The sequence below is a fragment of the Saccostrea echinata genome, unplaced genomic scaffold (assembly GCF_033153115.1).
Source record: "Saccostrea echinata isolate AGI-Se365-2 ecotype Australia unplaced genomic scaffold, CSIRO_AGI_Sech_v1 ptg000018l, whole genome shotgun sequence".
NCBI classification, from domain to species: Eukaryota; Metazoa; Mollusca; class Bivalvia; order Ostreida; family Ostreidae; genus Saccostrea; species Saccostrea echinata.
Window position 1 is genome coordinate 1,709,878 of NW_026889767.1, and position 19,067 is coordinate 1,728,944.

General features: G+C 33.3%; 1 protein-coding gene across 1 annotated transcript in view; it reads right to left on the bottom strand.

Annotated features, from left to right (window-relative positions):
- Positions 1-4,039: 4,039 nt before the first annotated feature.
- LOC133189383 (endothelin-converting enzyme 2-like) overlaps positions 4,040-19,067 on the bottom strand; it is a 35,596-nt gene continuing 20,568 nt past the window's right edge. The window contains exons 4-18 of the mRNA XM_061324763.1: positions 16,778-16,972; positions 16,227-16,355; positions 15,025-15,198; positions 14,323-14,508; positions 13,617-13,706; positions 13,199-13,320; positions 11,934-12,156; positions 9,015-9,191; positions 8,549-8,652; positions 8,057-8,167; positions 7,602-7,669; positions 7,271-7,395; positions 6,797-6,964; positions 5,377-5,453; positions 4,040-5,167 (exon numbers count right to left, since the gene is read on the bottom strand). Coding sequence (XP_061180747.1) covers positions 5,068-5,167; positions 5,377-5,453; positions 6,797-6,964; positions 7,271-7,395; positions 7,602-7,669; positions 8,057-8,167; positions 8,549-8,652; positions 9,015-9,191; positions 11,934-12,156; positions 13,199-13,320; positions 13,617-13,706; positions 14,323-14,508; positions 15,025-15,198; positions 16,227-16,355; positions 16,778-16,972 — 2,049 coding nt within the window. The 3' untranslated portion in view covers positions 4,040-5,067. The remainder of the gene's footprint in view (positions 5,168-5,376; positions 5,454-6,796; positions 6,965-7,270; positions 7,396-7,601; positions 7,670-8,056; positions 8,168-8,548; positions 8,653-9,014; positions 9,192-11,933; positions 12,157-13,198; positions 13,321-13,616; positions 13,707-14,322; positions 14,509-15,024; positions 15,199-16,226; positions 16,356-16,777; positions 16,973-19,067) is intronic.

The window sequence follows — 19,067 nt, forward strand, 5'->3', positions numbered from 1 at the left end:
TTTAGATGCTGAAAAATGCAGAAAACCGCTCAATATTCACTAATGATAGGTGTTAAATGATCAAACTCAATCAACAACTTAAGAAAAACAATAAAAATATTTAACCTTAAGTAATTAGGTATTGGCAATATTATTCAAAAGATAACTTTCGTGGTTGCCATGGTAACACAGTGTTACCATGCAAAATATGTTGATAAGATTGGGTTAATGCTACTATCTTCAGGAAAAACAATAATATTCATGACTGGCACACATACATCCTTAGGACCTTGCAACACCGACAACATAAGAAAAATTGGGATTAATTGTTACTTTGTAGTGTAACCTGGAAACAATGTACCAGTTGTTTAAAGTGATATTTTTTGCTGCCTTAGGAATTTACTTACCTTTTATTCAAGAAACATATTATTTGACTCACCTTGAATAGTACTTATCTGGTAGAACAAAAGTTGAATATCATTTTAGGAATGACTCTAATTCTTGGCCAAATTATTCGAGGAATGACTCGAGGGCCAAATTATTCGAGGAATGACTCTAATTCTTGGCTAAATTATTCGAGTATAACCTGGTTTGGGTCAGTTTATGCTTTATAATCCGCGAAGCGGATTATAAAACAGCGTAAACTGACCGAAACCAGGTTATACTCGAATAATTTAGCCAAGAATTAGAGTCATTCCTTATAATTTAATTTTAAAATCATGAAATAACTAAGGGTGCAAAATTTCGTTGCTTTTTATTAGTTCAAATTTGCCGCTCAATCATACAACCGTAGTAACGGAAGTAACGGAAGTGATGGGAAGCGAGGGGAGGTAAAAACTGATGCATAGGCCTAGCGGCAGCCTTGTTGTTTGTTTACACGTGGTAAGATCGAATTATTGTTAAGTTAAAGGTACATTTATTAAATCTGGAATTTTCCATGAATCCCGAGGACTGGAAATGAGAGGATTGTATGGATACAGATGATTCAGCTGGTTGTCGGGGGGGGGGGGGGGGGTCCCCATACCAAACCAGGTTATACAGAAATAATTTGTGTTCCTTTTTGGATATTAACCAATCAGAGGCTAGAATACAAACAAAATTAAATTATATATTGATAACTTTTGTTGAAAAATACAACATTGTTGCTATGGTAACCAAGTAGGGAAAATGTTCGATTTTGTTAATTATATATCAATATTAAACCCTATGTGCCAGATTTTTGCATCCAGTTAGAAACTGGGTGGCAGTCAAAATTGAAAGTCAGGTTAGTTGTTCATAATTATCAATCATAAAAGTTTTGGGAATCTGCATACAAGGGTACGTATCCAAGGAAACAGAATATTTTTCAGATTTTTATGCATATTTTTTTCGGCTTATTTCCATAGCAACGCTCTATTTAAAGAATTGGATTTGAATTTTTTGAAATGTGAAAATTAGAGTCACACGAACGTCTTTTAAAATTGATCATTAGTTATATAAAAATATGCTTTTTAAAAAGAAAGGATTAGATTTAAACACCAAGAGAGTAAATTTTAAATCCCTTCTTGGTATTAAAACCATGGCAACCATTGCCAATTACCTATAAGAAATATCACATTTCTTCCTTGGTATATGTTACAAGGATCTTTTGTCTATTATTTGCTTGCATTTCAACCTATAATTTCTTTTTTATTCTCAAATGTATGATTTTATGAAATTAAATGAGCAAATTTATTACTTTTAAATACTTTGTTTCCATAGTAACGTATGTAAAAGCTGATTTACCAAACATGTTTATCATGCATTTAAAACATCAGGCCTTCAACTTTCAGAAACAATCATTGCCACTTGTTTGCTTTGCTGCAAACGTTAACTATGGGACTCTGAACATGTTGAAAAATGCCATTTTTCGAAATCTAGGACATGTTGCCATGGTAACCATGACACATAGCAACCAATTTCTGCCTGATTTGCGTTTACGGTATCGAAGACTTTTATGATAGAGAGTTTGGAGAAATTCTGAGACTATGCGTGCCACAGCTCCTATATAAAATTTCAAGTCGTTACAGAGAATGGCTCTTAAAATCTGATCGCCCATCATGGCCCCCTCCCTACCCCGGAGAGTCATTAGGGAAACTTGAAAGTACAATACCTGGGGATGCTTCCATATGATTATGACTAAACATAACATTGTTGTTCTTGAGAAGAAGAATTTTAAAGATTTTCTTTATGTATTCCTATGTAAAACTTTGATCGCCCATAGTGGCCCCATCCTACCCCAGGAGGTCGTGATTTGAACAAATACCTGAGGATGCTTCCGTATAAATACATGTATCATTAATCATGACATTACTGTTCTTGAGAAGAATTTTAAAGATTTTTCCTATGTATTCCTATGCAAAAATTTGATCGCCCATAGTGGCCCAACCCTACCCCCGGGGGTCATTATTTGAACAAAATTGAATCTACACTACCCCAGAAAGCTTTCAAATAAGTTTCAAATTTTCTGGCCCAGTAGTTCTTGAGAAGAAGATTTTAAATTATCCCGTCCAATTTTCATCATTTCTTATATTAATTACCTCCCCTTGGAAGAGGGTGTGGCCCTTAATTTGGAAAAAAAACTTGAATCCCCCTTACCCAAAGATACTCTGAGCCAAGTTTGGTTGAAATAGGCCCAGCCAGTGGTTCTGGAGAAGAAGATGAAAATGTGACAAGTTTACAACAGACAACAGACAAATTTCGATCAGAAAGCCTTCGGCTCAGGTGAGCTAAACAAAGTAACAGTTGTTTGACTTGGAATTGAATTGCCTATTTCCCAGTTTCATCCAAATCTGATCAATATTGTTAGCATATTTTGTTACATGTAAGGACATACGTTTGACAGACAGCATTGCACAAGAATTTCTGGTCTAACTACAGTTGAGAATAGTTGAGTTAAAAACAGATTTAATGCAAGATTTAGACAGTTTATTTTCAAACTAACCATATCTTGGTAGTCATTTGAACAGTTCAGAAGATTGTACAGATATCATATAAATCCTGCAGCAAAACACATTTCAATGAGAGGTTTGGTACACAAATATTAATTAATATGCAGATCTCTAAACGATATGTCGTAATCTGACCATCTAGGAAAGAAACATGACTGTATTCCGTTTTGATCATCTAGATTTCACTATCTTACAAAGTTGTAGAACCTTCATAGGAACAAAATTAAGAAAAAAACTTATCCTTTCTGGAATTTACAGCCAGTTTTGGACATGAAGAACTTGATCAGTCAGAATTGCATCTGCTCTGTATTTCAAAGCATATAAATGTACTGCCACAATATTAGACTCTGTAAAGCATTCATATTCTTATGGCCAGCATGAATTATGTTCAGTGTGAATATTCAAAACACTTTTTTTCTTCGTTTCCACAATAAACCATTTGTACAGCAAACAAATTTAACTTCTGTAATAACACAATAATAATAAATAACACAATTTTATATTTATGTTGATAAAGTATGTGAACTTCATCTTGTCTAAATCCTCGACAACTAATGCTAAATTTGCATTAGCCTTTCATCGCAAGGGAAATGCCCAAGGAAATATTTTGTCACTGTGGATCTGTGACCTTGAAATTTGCCCTAATACACTTGAACTTTGGTATCTTGAACAATGAAATCTCAAATACTAGTACCATGGATACATCGCAGTAATTTGGAAGTCCCAACCACTTAATATTATTTCTTTTACCTTTGTTATTTCAAATCCTCAGATATCTTGAAGGTTTTTCTAGTTTGATATAACAAAGTTTGTCTGTAATTCTGACTCAAATCCATAATGATTATTGACCATGAGCAAAATATATGCATTGAAATGAAACTGGTCTGGACAGGAATGTCATAATCCTTAATGAGGGAGATGTTGAGTTTCATGGTAAAGGGGATTTTCTTCTGAGAAACTGTATAAAATACAGGGAAAAAAGAACTAGAAAAAGTCGTCTATCAAGTCATCAAATCGTAAAAAAAATTCTCCAATTCAGTGCATGTGCATAAAAAATGATATTTTTTGTATTTTCTTTTTGTTTGTTTGTGTTTTTTTTTTTTTATATTTAGAAAATAATTTGGAAATTCCAAAGATTTCCATGAACTTGCATTTGAGAAAAAAGAGATCACAGTTATTGGTCAAAATGCACAATAATTTTACAATGTAGCCCTTTATTATTTAATAAAATTTCAACGGGTCAACTTCAAAACATCAGATGCATGGGTTCAATTTATAAAATCATTTCCACAAAGATTGATATGTCTGCGATAATTTCATGACAACATTTAAACAGTTGCACAAAGCATGGACTCTGGGAATTATAAAAGGCTAAACTACCTGGAAGCACATGAAAATTTGCTTGAGCAGCAAATCTACTAGAAAATAAATCATCTCACTCACACCTAGATACATAAACAGGTAATACGTAACATTATACTATACTTCATGGAAGCTATAATTACATACTTTAATGCCTTTACTCTCTGTGGCCACAACGTGTATCCTATACTAATTTATATACATGTACAAGGCAAGACCTTTGAACCAGAAAAAGGACAAATAGGTCAAAGGTCACATAAGATGCAATGTGGTCTATGAAGGTTTAACCCAGATATTAAGGGTAAGTATGTTTATTATAGACAAAACATTGGTAAATGTAAATATAACAAGCTTTATCTTAGAAGTTGGAGGGGCTTAGAACAAAATAAATAATCTATAATGATAAAAAAATATACTTCCTGTAACGTACATGTACTTCAAGATATCAACAATTCAAATGAGATCTATAAAAACAAGTGCAAAACAAGGTGTGACACTTCTATATGTTATCAATGCAGATAAAAATAAGTTTCAGAATAAAGTTTTGGACAGATAAACACACACAATAATCAATATGCACTATTTTTGAGGCTTATGGTCACAAAAAATGAAAATACTTTAAATAAAACAAATTGTTCTAATATCAGCTCTTGAGAACTTAAAACACACCATCTAAGAAAATGGCCAATTTTTTTGGCAGTTAAAAAAATTCTGGAATGAAGTAATTAATCACAGACATCATGGAATGAACAGAATTTCACCAAACTTGGCACTTAGTTTGTGGATTCATGGGAGAGTTTGGAGGACAGTTAAAAGCTCGAGCAAAATCACCTGAATTGGAAACCACTCCTATTGTCCTGCAAAATAAGCAAGTCTTTAAATTAAATATTAATACCGGTATATTTTCATGAACTTTATTTCCAAAAAATTCAGACAAAAGTTTTGAAATTAAGTTTATGAAACAGAAATTAAGCTTGATATCATGCTAAAAGATTTTGGGTTCTCTATTATCAAAACATTGTTAATAATGATAAATGACTACATTAATTATCAGGACATTTCTGACCTAAATTTTCCTATAGTGTGAGGATCAGTCAGTATGGCTTGCTTTAGGTACTGAGGTGTGTAGTAAGAACACCAAAGCTACAAACAAACAAGCATTAATAAAAAATAGTTATATACGAGGGGTTATCAAAAAGTTCGTGGACTAGCGCCATAAAATTAAAACCGCTTTAGGTACATCAATGAATTTTAATACATTTAGTTAGCATCATCTTTTCTATCGATAGAATAAACCATAAATCACAATTTTCATTTTTTAATAAATTGTTATTGTTTTTGTAAGCAATGGTATGTCCAAGCGGCGCAACCTCAAATATTACATTTTTCTACCTGAGTGTAACTGCGAAAAACTCTTTTGATATGAGCATTTGTCATCAAAAAAACCGGTTAATCCAGGCATGTGGTATAACACAATTCTTCCGTAAAATTTGCAATTTTTACCCCATTCTGTAAATTCTATGAAATTTTATCGTAAATTTGTATGGAGTGTACAAACAATTAAGGGATCAAAAATGACGTCAAAAAGGGGGAGGGGTTTCTGTTTCTAACATTCTTCAAAGTTTCGCACCTGGAAAAACTGTTATAGACCTAGGGAATGTTTAAATGGGCTACAGAAAAATAAAACACATCCAGAGTACTCGTTTTAAATAGCCAAAAAGATTAAGAGAGATGAAAGATGCACAGTTAAAGTCAGTTTGTAGTGAGGGTGTCAAAAATCAGTCACGTCGAAAAGTGACGTTGATCATGTGTGGTAGAAATTGAACTCCATCAAGCTAAGTATTCTGGTATAATCAAGTGGGGATCTTTCCTTATGTATAGATACATTTACAATATTATATGCATTGAAAGCAGCTGTTCATGACATTGTAAAGTCACATAAACAAGATGGACTTAAGTCCTTACTTAACTCCAGGTAATCACATCAAGATAAGTGAATAAGGTAGACGGAGCGGACATTGAGAAACAATGACGTTGTCGGACGTCATGAAACTAAACGGCGACAGCGCCGGTTGATCATATAATGTCTTTTTTATTTTTGAATAATTTGGCAAATTATCAAGGTATCAAGTTAAAATTTTCAACATTTCTTAAACTTTTGTTGATTTATGTTTTTCATAAATTTTGTAAGCACAGACTACATAGAATTAACTTTATCGCATCAGTCCACGAACTTTTTGATAACCCCTCGTACTATATAATTCTTGAAGATACAGTTAAACTTTGGAATCTCGAAAAAAACTGATATCTTGAATACTATGATAGGTCAAAGTGATTTGAAAATCTTTAAGTATTTTACCCTGGATATCTCGAATCCTTGGATATCATTTTTGTCATATCCTTTTTTGCTTTAATGAGTTCAAGATAACAAGGTTTGACAGTACAAAGTTTTGCATAAATGTTGTAGATTACAGCATGACCCCTACCTGACCAAAGCCAACAAAAAACAGCTGTTCTGGAGTGAGACCAAGCCCTGGAAGATCTGTGACCTCTGTCGACCTATGTGACTTTTCCCAGAATTTATATGCTGCATAGGCCATCTTCAGTCCTCCATTATCCGCAATATTCTCCCCCAAAACTCGCTCTCCCTTCAACTACAGGACAAGACAGTGACATATATACTTGAATTTTTTTTACGTTGTATGTTAAAATGAGTCAAAGATTTCAACTACAAATTCAGCTCTCAACTTCATCATCTCAGACATTGAGATATCTGAGAGATTTTAATGGTCAAATCATAATATAAATATTGAAGTCTGACTGTATATATATCCCTGATATGAAGATCTTGATATCCTTATAATATCTCAAACACTGAGGTTTCAAATTCATCGCATTTTCATGTTGAGAAGCTTTTACTGAACTGCATTGTAAACACTTCAGACATATAGCTCACTTACATGAGTATTCTCAGCAGTGTAGGCAGAGTATTGTTTGACCATACAGGATGTCTCTTTCTGGAAGCTCAATGCTGATTGGTTGGACCACCAGTTATTAAGATTACCATACTTATCATAATGGCGACCTGGAAAAAATCACAAAGTACTGAAAAGTACTGATACAAGTTGATTAGCATACTTATGTAAATGGCTAAATGCAGAAAAAAGTTCTTCAAAACTTGAAAAAAAAATTCTTGTGAATAATTTGATTTCAATTAAAAATTTACAAGGAGAAAAAAATCCTTCATTGAATATCCATGAATAAGTCAAAGAATTTAATTGATTTTTTTACCCTCATTGTCAAATCCATGAGTCATTTCATGGCCAATAATCATCCCAGCAGTCCCAAAATTGAAAGACCTAAAAAAGAAAAAAAATTAAAAATGCTTGAAAACATGTACTACTATGATAACATGATATAAAAAAAAAAACAATTCTACATTGATATATATCTTTTTTGACTTATTTTGGTTGTAAATGACACAAATATAAAATTTCTAAAATGGTAAGAAATACATGTAGTCCTACATTTCTATCATATTCAAAATCTTATCTTTCTGAAATCATCCTTATTCTTCTTTACAACTTTTTTTTCTCACTTTAAAGGCCATAAATATGCAATTATTTTTAATTATATCATTTTACTTATGAAAACATGAATTTAGTTATTAATTTTAAGATTCTTGAAAAAAAATTGTATTTATCATCTGTCCTTAAAAATTTTTGATAAAAATGTCATATGCTCACGTAGGAAATGTTGGTGTAAAGAAGGGCCGCTGCAGGATAGCAGCAGGGAAGACAATCTGGTTATAGGACTGTGAATAGTACGCATTGGTCTCGGCTGGAATCATGTGCCATCTGTAAAGATAGACAACTCTTACTTAACAAAGAGAGATAACTTATATAACAAAGAGAGGTAACTCTATATTAATTTGATTATACGACTGTGAACAGTACTCATTGATCTCAGTTGGAATCATGTGCCATCTGTAAAGACAACTTTTACTTAACATTGTTATGTTGAAGGGTGTTGTCAGTCCCAACCACTTTTTTTTAATGATTTTTACACTTGTTATCTCAAAATCCTTGGTTATCTAGAAGTTAAATTCTGGTCCCATTGAGTTCAAGATAACAAGGTTTGACTGTATGTATAAAGCATGAAATCTGTATGATAAATGAAAACAGGTTCAGAAATGCAGCTACACATGAATCATCTAAGACAGCCATGTATATACGTACTCTTCTCTGTCGGGTACAGTCCCTAACTTGTTAAAGTTCCTCACAACAGATTCTCTAAGACTGTTCAGATGACTCTGGAAAAATTTACCATCTTCTATTGTTACCTGTGAATAAAATGATTTTTTTCCTTGAAAATCATATGATTATGTACAAAATGAGAACATGTCCTTTTTTAACATACATTCATTTGACTTTTTTATGAAAAATAACAAATTCAGTTATCCCTTAATAAGTCAGACTCATTATCTAAAAGGAATAAGATAAACACTCGTTGATACCCAAACTTGCATAATAACATAACGGTAGCCTATAAGCAGGATAACTTGCAAAGTTATTTATAAATATTTTAGTGTTCTCCCTTAAATCCAAAATTTAAGAAACCATGAGTAAACTATCATTGATGAATAAGGAAGTCAAATATATATATATCAAATATTTCTTTTTGCAGATTCAAACATCTACTCACATTTTCATAGTATTTGTCCAGTTTTGTTGTATCTAGAATCCAGTCTGGATATCCAATCATTTCTACAATCTTCTGGACTTTCTCCTTGGCAATCTGTCGCGTGTGTTCATCCATCCACGAGACCATTGGCAAATGACGGATAAAAGCCTCCTCAACTTCCTTCACAATAGTCAAAACCTATAAAAATAAGGAAAGGCATCTTGACGTAATTCACATCCAGTATCTTCTTATACCTGTTTAGTAAAACACGCTAACAGCGTCTTTGACCTCAGCTCATGGTCTGTCGTGGTCTGAGGCATCATGGGATTTCCTAACAGCACTACCAGCCAATCAGGTTCACCAACTAACAACCAAACCAGAAGTCTCTGATGAGACTGTAGCTCTACTGGTCTGTTTGTATAACAAAAGAAAAGTAGCACTTGGATTTGAAACATTGCAACATGCAACAATGAATAGAATTATGTATCTTAATGTAGTCTACTTCTGTGCCAAGTAATATTGAAATCAAATGAAAACTGTAGGAGGAGTAGCGTTTTGAAAGTATTTCACGGAAATTTCTATTTTTAGTAACCATGACAATACCATTCACCCAAATAAAAAAAAACAGAAATACATATTATGTATCGTAGTGTATTCTTACTGTGTGCCAAATTAGATTGAAATCAGACCAAAATTGTAGGAGGAGTAACGTTTAATGTGAATTTCACAAAAATTTCTATTTTAAGTAACCACGGCAACACTGTTCATCGAATTCAAAAACCAATGCTTAAATTATGTATCTTAGTAAAGTCTTCTTGTATGCCTATTTATATTAGAAGCAGACTAAAACTGTAGCAGGAGTAGTGTTTTAAAGGAATTTCAGAGAAATTTCTATTTTTAGTAACCATGGCAACACCGTCCATTGAATTCAAAAACCGATGCAATAAATTATGTATCTTAGTGTAGTCTACTTGTGTGCCAAGTTATATTGAAATCGGACCAAAACTGAAGGAGGAGTAGCGTTTTAAAGGAATTTCACAGAAATTTCTATTTTTAGTAACCATGGCAACACCGTCCATCAAAATCAAAAACCGATGCACTAAATTATGTATCTTAGTGTTGTCTACTTGTAAGCCAAGTTATATTGAAATCGGACCAAAACTGTAGGAGGAGTAGCGTTTTAAAGGAATTTCACAGAAATTTCTATTTTTAGTAACCATGGCAACACCGTCCATCAAAATCAAAAACCGATGCACTAAATTATGTATCTTAGTGTAGTCTACTTGTGTGCCAAGTTATATTGAAATCGGACCAAAACTGTAGGAGGAGTAGCGTTTTAAAGGAATTTCACAGAAATTTCTATTTTTAGTAACCATGGCAACACCGTCCATCAAAATCAAAAACCGATGCACTAAATTATGTATCTTAGTGTAGTCTACTTGTGTGCCAAGTTATATTGAAATCAGACTAAAACTGTAGGAAGAGTAGCGTTTTAAAGGAATTTCACAGAAATTTCTATTTTTAGTAACCATGGCAACACCGTCCATCGAAATCAAAAACCGATGCACTAAATTATGTATCTTAGTGTTGTCTACTTGTGTGCCAAGTTATATTGAAATCGGACCTAAACTGTAGGAAGAGTAGCGTTTTAAAGGAATTTCACAGAAATTTCTATTTTTAGTAACCATGGCAACACCGTCCATCAAAATCAAAAACCGATGCACTATATTATGTATCTTAGTGTAGTCTACTTGTGTGCCAAGTTATATTGAAATCGGACCAAAACTGTAGGAGGAGTAGCGTTTTAAAGGAATTTCACAGAAATTTCTATTTTTAGTAACCATGGCAACACTGTCCATCGAAATCAAAAACCGATGCACTTAATTATGTATCTTAGTGTAGTCTACTTGTGTGCCAAGTTATATTGAAATCGGACCAATACTGTAGGAGGAGTAGCGTTTTAAAGGAATTTCACAGAAATTTCTATTTTTAGTAACCATGGCAACACTGTCCATCAAAATCAAAAACCGATGCACTAAATTATGTATCTTAGTGTAGTCTACTTGTGTGCCAAGTTATATTGAAATCGGACCAAAACTGTAGGAGGAGTAGCGTTTTGAAAAATTGTTTACAGACAGACGGACAGACAGACAGACAGACAGACAGACGGACGGACGACGGACACCTTACTATCGCATAAGCTCTTCTGGTCTCTGACCAGTAGAGCTAAAAACTACTAAAAGTCTAGAGAATTTTAGCGTGCAATATCTTGACATTTTATTGAATGCCGAGTTTGCATTAGGTACATACGAGTATGTCCCGAAACATTCCGAATATGATTGTTCAATATTGATCACCCTGTTTTAAACAAAAAATATCATCTGGTCAACCTCCCTGGTCAACCTCCCGACAGCAATATTTATGAAGATAGTGGTAGCTAGGTAATATGTGTCTTTCCACACAAATTTGATGTTATTTTTCATAATTTAGTACCTATTAGTCTCAAAATCTCAATTAGCAAACCATAACGCTTAGTAGGGTCACTGGAATGAAGTAATATTGAACGCTTACAGGAAAGACAATGTCATAGCACAGTTTTGATTAGAATACTGATACTGGTAAATTCTCATTAATTTTGATCTATTTAATTGAAATAATTAAAATAAATCAATTGGAAATGTTTTAGCTTGTGCATTTGTATAGCCAACTCGTGCCAATATTCACGATTATAATTTGAAAAACCCCATAATATAAATGTCAACCTATAACTGAAGATTCACCTTGCAATTATAGTTACTTTCTTTTCAAAACTTCATGTAACTATTGTAACTTAAAGTAAACTTTAATATTTCTGTTTTTTAATTAAATTTTCATACCAAAAACATAGACTGCAGAACTATATAGTTTGAGGTCACAACTTTAAAAATTACTGCCCTTTACCTTAGATTTACTATCCTTGGCAAAATACTCCTGAACATAGAGGGCGCTAGAGGCAAACCCAAACGCAATGTTGACCTTGCTGATACATCGCTGCCAACGGGGATCAAGTCCCTTGATTCCACTCTCCACCTTACTCAAAAGGAGGCCAGCCTCCACAAACTCTGCGGGAAAATAGCCCACCTGGGAATTCAGGGCATTCCACACAATGTAGTTAGCTAGAGTCCTGGATGATTAAAAACATTGCTCATTGTTACACGTTGCAAAAATAATTTCCACAATATATATCTAAGTCTTAATATCTGACGTGTAATAATGGACACTGTTAAATGATACAATTCTGGCAAAATGAGAACGAAATGTAAAATATTATAAACTTAAACTATAAATAAATAAAAGAGGCCTATTACTGTCACAGTGATAATTAGCTTAACCAGTTTCCATTGTTTGAAATAACAGTGTGCCCGACTGCCTGGGACACACGAAGTTTGCCGGGGGCTTACAAATTTGCACATATAAACGCCTGGCTGGACTTGTTCAAATTTCCCATGAATTACAATTCATTAATTTGATTACTCTTTCTCAAATCAACTAATGGTAATTGGTAGCAATGTGTTACATTAGCAAAAAGATAGAATTCGTCAGCCTATAGATTCGAGATTAAAGTTTTGATGATTTGATCCCCAAATTCAAATTACTGCAAGAAACAAATTTATAAAAGACAATTATTTTCTCGGGTTAGTAGATTTTTGGCAGGGCTGACAACTTTCACTAGCAGTCGGCCCTGCATGTCTAGCTAAATTTATGGTGAGTTTCAAACACTGCTGTTACAGTAGTGATCTGTTATATTAGTATCACAGAAAACTCAATCTTAAGGATCGATGATACTCTGATAAGGGAGATAACTCTTAATTGGATGAATGTCTATTATTCCTTTATAAATTTGTCAAGTTTAAATGCCTTTTTGTCCAATTTTGCCCTGCCCGCTGTGCTAAAATTGGATGCATTTTACTTATTATAGAATATTTTTCTTTCAGAAAATCATGAACATTAGAGAAACATTTTATTTGAGGGAACAGAGGGTTTATGAACCTTAAGCTTACCTTCAATACAATTGCATAAAATTGAATGTCTTTGATATATAAGTAATACTCAGATCAAATAGTCCCAATAAAATCAACAGTAATAAGTTTAACTGTGATTAAATCAAACCCAATACATATAATGACAAGTTATACATGTAAGCATGAGGTTTAGAAGTGGTATACCTTTTAGGAGTTTTAGCTAGAACACCTCCCAGCTGCCGGAAGTACTTGGGGGTGTGTACCAGAACAGCTACATCCTCCAGCTCCCTCCCAAACAATGATTTCAGGTACTGGGTCAGTTTAATCTGAAAATCAATAATTATCAATTTGTAATTAATTCACCATATACAGTCAAACCTTGTTCCTTGAACTTGATGGGCCTGACAAAATATTTTGAGATATCTCAGAGGATTTGAGATATAGAAAGTAAAGTACTTAAGAAATTAGCATCTGGGACTACAAAATCACTTTGATATATCCATGGTATATAAGATATCAATGTTGGAGTTACCAAAGTTCAGCTGTATCTGTAAATATCTGATTAACCAATGGGAATAAAGGTTACTTAAAGAGGAACCAATGAAAAAAATTGTCAACATACAGATGAACCGATCAGAGTCTGGAATTCTGAGACTGTCATTTTATGATAAGTCTTGGTAGGATCTAGTAATTCTTCTTTTGGAACATGTATCTACAAAATACAATATCAAGTTCATGATCTCTTTTCATGAATGCTTACAATTAGTTCATTAAGAAGTACAAAGTTGTGATTCAATTAATGCAAATGCATTTTATTTAAAAAAACAAAAACAAAAACAAAAAACAAAAAAACATGCAATGCCATATGATATTTTGTTTGAGCTTCTGTCTCCCCAGAGATAGACTGATTTCCATTCAGAAAGAATATGGGGGGTGGTGGTTGTGGACACAAAAGGGTGGGGAGGGGGGAGAGGATGGTATCATTAATCATTAATCCACACTTACATGTAATAGCTCATTGTTTCACCTAACCAATTCTTGAAAAGTACAAATTCTAATTGTTTAAGAATTATCCTATACTGTATACTAGGTTATTTTCACCCCATGTCATTTTTGCCCCATCACACTTGCAAACAATTCTGCCCCACTTTTAATTCACCTAGATACAGTAGTGTTAAAAGAGACAACTCTTTTTTCATTTAAGTTTGCCAATTTGAAATTCGCCCACATGCAATAAAGATGAAAAGGGGCCAAAATAAATATAAGGGCAAATATTTTCTTGGATACAGGGAGCAGATTTTGTTACAATAAAGGATGTTACTACTTACACTAGCTAGTTGTGTCTCTAGACTGTAGATATCAGACATTCCTGTCCACACCGAGGAGTTATCTCCCCCTAGCAGGTGCCCTAATTTAGCACCAAATTCCAGGAACCCTGTCTTTATCTTCTGGTAACTGGAGTGGTTTGTAAAATATTCTTCTCTAGATGCTAGAGAAAGACCACTTTGTGTAAACTGAAAGAAAGAATATTTTGTCAATGCAAATCAATTTATATCAAAATAAAATCAAACTTAATCTTAACAATGTTTTCCCATGAAAAACAACTGCCAATACATGTAACTCTGTTGTGAACAACTTCCAGCTATAATCTCCTCTTAAGCGGAACATAAGCCTTCTCCCAGTGCATATTTCTCTCTTTCATGTACAAGCAGCTCTTTTTCAAATACTTTTGAATTATTTTAATTCAAAAGGGTCAATTTTTTTGTGGACTGTTTTAAATCAATTTGCTTCCTTGGGATACTTTCTTTTTATGGTGAATAAATGTTTCTTATGAAAAATTTAATTTGCACAATTATCAATATTTATCAATATTGTCAGTTTGTGGGTGAAGGCTGCTCTACATAAGTCGTAATTATGAGTTAATATGTAGTATGTAAGCAATACTAAGTCATATAATGAGAGGAACAAATCCATGAAACATGAAACATTGAACCATCTGGAAATATAATGATCCCACTGTATAGCCTTACCTCTATTATATATTGACTGCTATTCTTGTCATCAACTGCCACACCCATACTAAACAGGGCCTCAAATCCTTTAGCGTGATTAGTTGTTAGTGCTGTATGGAAGTCCCATGATGCCTCTGACCATGACAGACCATGAGCTGATGTCAGAGACCAGGAATGGAGGTCACGTATAAACTGAAAATAGAAATGATTGTAACTCACTATCTTGTGGAGAGTAAATGGAGTTTTAATCTGACTATACCGTAGAGAGTAAATGGAGATTAAAGTATAATCAGTAACTTACCACATGTAAAGTCCTACCTTACTCTATTGAGAGTAAACAGAGAAGTTTGATCAGTAAAATATCACTTGTAAAGTCTAACCTTACATTGAGGAGAGTGAATGGAGATCAAAGTTTACTCACTACATGTAACAATACCACATGTTAAGTCCTACCCCACTATACTAAAGAGAGGAAACAGATTAAGTAACATAAGTCTTGACATGTCCTACCTCTCTAATCATGCTAATGGCTCGAAATAAGATATAATTGATGGTTGGATTCTTCGGCCAGTAAATTTTAGATTTGGGCCAATGCCTTGTAGAAAGCATACATCCTCATGGCCAGTAACTATTTAATGCATTTCAAAATTCATTCACAGTCAGCCTACATTTAGTAACTGAGACAGGGTTGTGTGTCAAAGTTCTTGTCACATCTAAACAACTTCTTGCTAGGTTGTACTATGAAATGAAATCAAGTTCATCAAAAATTCTACTTCAATATATTGAGGAGAGTAGATGGAAATTAAAGTTTACTCGCTAACATCCTATATGTTAAGTCCTACCTCACTATTTTGAGGAGAGTAAACAAAGGCTAAAATTTTACACAGTAAAATACCACCTGTAAGGTGCCAATTCAGTCTATTGAAGAGAGTAAACAGAGATTAAAATTTACTCTGTAACATACTACCTATATATTAACTCCTTCCTTCAGAATCAAGATCCACTACTTGGTTTTCCACGGTTTAGACATAAATCTTAAGAAGGAATGACCTTTTGCTAGGGGAGATAACTCAATGTTTATCAACGGATCCACTCCTAGCTTTCTATATTTTCATTCTTATTTCAACTTCTTGAACCATTCATTGATTTTCTATGGTGTATTACCACTTACCTTTATCACTAGATCCACTCTCTGCATCTCTTGTGGCTTTCATACTTACTTTAATTATTGGATCCACCCTTTGATTTTCAATGGTTTTTTCATCCATACATAGGCTGTAATATGTTTTGGCCTTTTCTATGGCTGTGGAGTGGTTGTTCATGAAAGTTGTACCACTCCTCTCCAGGATCTAAGTATCAAGCAATTCAGTATTTTTATTTGCATGAAAAATAAATTATCAACAAACAGAATCTTTTCATGTTTGCTAAAAATACAATTCACTGAAAAGTGTATTTGAGCAATGTTAATGTATTTCATATAATAAATACTGGCAAACACTTCAAGTTGTCAATGACATTTGTGAGAGGAAAGAGAAATACATTGAAAACTGTCTAATCTGACACCTGTGCAATGCATCCTACAGTGAATTCTGACGTTAAATTTTGTTATCATTTTACTATTTTCCATATTTTTTTTTACATTGTGTAATCCAAAATCATATTCTGACACTGACAAAATTGTCTCCCAGTGCATGTCGGATTAGACAGCTTTCACTGTATCTGCAAGAAACACTTATTTTATTACATGTGCACCAATTTCAAAACTACTCACAGCTTTAACTTTTTCATTGTTTTGGTCCCCTATCTCTGAGAACAAGCTGTAATGAGACCGGGAGGGTGGGATTTTGGTTGTCTTTAGCCAGTTACCACACGTATACTGATAGAAGTCCTGGCACGGGTCCACAGACTGATCCATCTTACTCATGATATAGGCACTGGACTGAACACTTTCAGGGCTGTAAAAGGTCTGTAAAAAAAATCAATTCATAAGTAAAGATTTACAAATGCTGTAAACAATAACTGTACTCATTTTGGTCTTTACATGTAACAGGGCTAAAAAAAATTAAATCATCAGTAAAAATCTACAAATGCTGTAAACAATAACCTGTACATACTCAGGTCTGTTACAGGGCTGTAAAAAAAAATCAAACAATCAATATAGATCTACAAAATGCTGTAAACAATAACCTGAACACATTCAGGGCTATAAACAAGGCTGTAATAAAATCAAACCATCAATAAAAATTTACACATGATGTAAGTAAAGTTAAACTTTGGTGTCTCAAAAATCGACATCTCCAATACGTGGACATATGGAAGTGACTTGGAAGTGTCACATTTTCTTTATGATTTTACCCTCAGTAAAATGCTCTGACATGTCAAGTTTTTTTTTTCTCAGCCTCATTGACTTTGAGATAATGAAGTTTGACTATTCAGTAAAACAAGCTTATAGCAAAATTTCAAGGACAAACAATTTTCAATTGATTCATTATCAATTTAAATCCATTATAATTTGATAAGTTGATAATACATGTATTTATTTTAAAAACTTTCAGAAATAAGAATTACATTGCTCTTAGCATGAATTCATTATAAGCATGTTTGCTGTAACCATGTTTTACTGTAATCACACATAATTACACATAAATATCAAGGATTGATTTATAAACAATGACTTGCAAAAGCTCTAAGCTGTAAGAAACTGCATAAAAGTCTAATGATCCCTCAATCAATGTAGTAAATTTACCAAAATGTTCAAGTTATCAGACAACTAAAGTGTTGATGAATGAATATAGAGACAGATGATGGACACACATACAATGGAAGAAAAAGAGACAGACATAGCCTTAAAAAAAATAAAAGTTGGATTTATATACTTAAGTACACTGTATTTTTTCTGCAATGACAATTAATCCCTGTATAAAGAATGAAAAGCTCTCAGACACAGAGATTTATCTGTGTATGTGTGTATGGGGGTGTATAAAATAATCCTCTCTAGAATTCAATAAGATGAACTGAAGTTCAAGGTAATGGGAAAGATCAAGGTCATAAAATTCTGGTATGGCTAATTTGTACAGTCCCTGAAACGTTCTACTTTCCCACTTGAACGGTGAGCGAACGCTGAACGAACGGTGAACGAACGCTGAACGAACGCAGAGCGAACGGTGAGTGAACGATGTGTGAACGCTGAACGCAACTTGGTGAACGATGTGTGAACGGTGAACGGTGAGCGAACGCAGAACGCGAACGGAGCGCAAACGCGAACGCAAAGTGAACGGTGAACGAACTGTGAACGCAAGATGAACGATATATTCGGAATGCCTCTGATCTTTTCCTTGCATTGACTATTTTATTGTATTATAATGTCAGGTGCCAAAAAAAAAAATAATAATAAATAAATAAGTAAACCAATAAATGAATGAATAAATAAGTAAATAAAATAAATTCTCCAAAATTGTCCTAAGAAGGACGATTCATGCACATTAAGTTTTTAATCATACGATTTTTAACGCATTAAAACATTGCAATTGTTGCCGAACGCTGAAGTATAAAAGATAATTTTTTTAGTTGGAAAATAAAAATGTTTATTCTTATTTGATAACAAATCAGAGAAAACTTCTGACTTATAGAATGAATTAAAGCGATTGTAACATCCATTCATATATCTCCGTGTCAAGGCGATTTCATGTAAAGTAATGAAAAAAATTAATTACAAAGGTCAGTGGACGTTTTGCATTTATACGCTCGTATTTTAAATTTTTAATACAATAATATATTATGTGTCATTTCTATTTTTCATGATGATTTATTGAGCAGACTTCTACATGTATCTGTAGATGGCCGTGATTATACTCGGACAAGAAAATACAAAGATACATATTCATTTTATTTGTTATAAATTCAATTTTCAGAACTTGATATTTAATTAATATGCTGTTATAATTTTTATTAAACAGACAAATGAGAGAGAGAGAGAGATTCCGTTTTAGCCCCCCCCCCCCTTCCTTTCAGGCTTCACTAAATGTTTGTACCTATATCAAACAATAACTCTGAAATTTTTT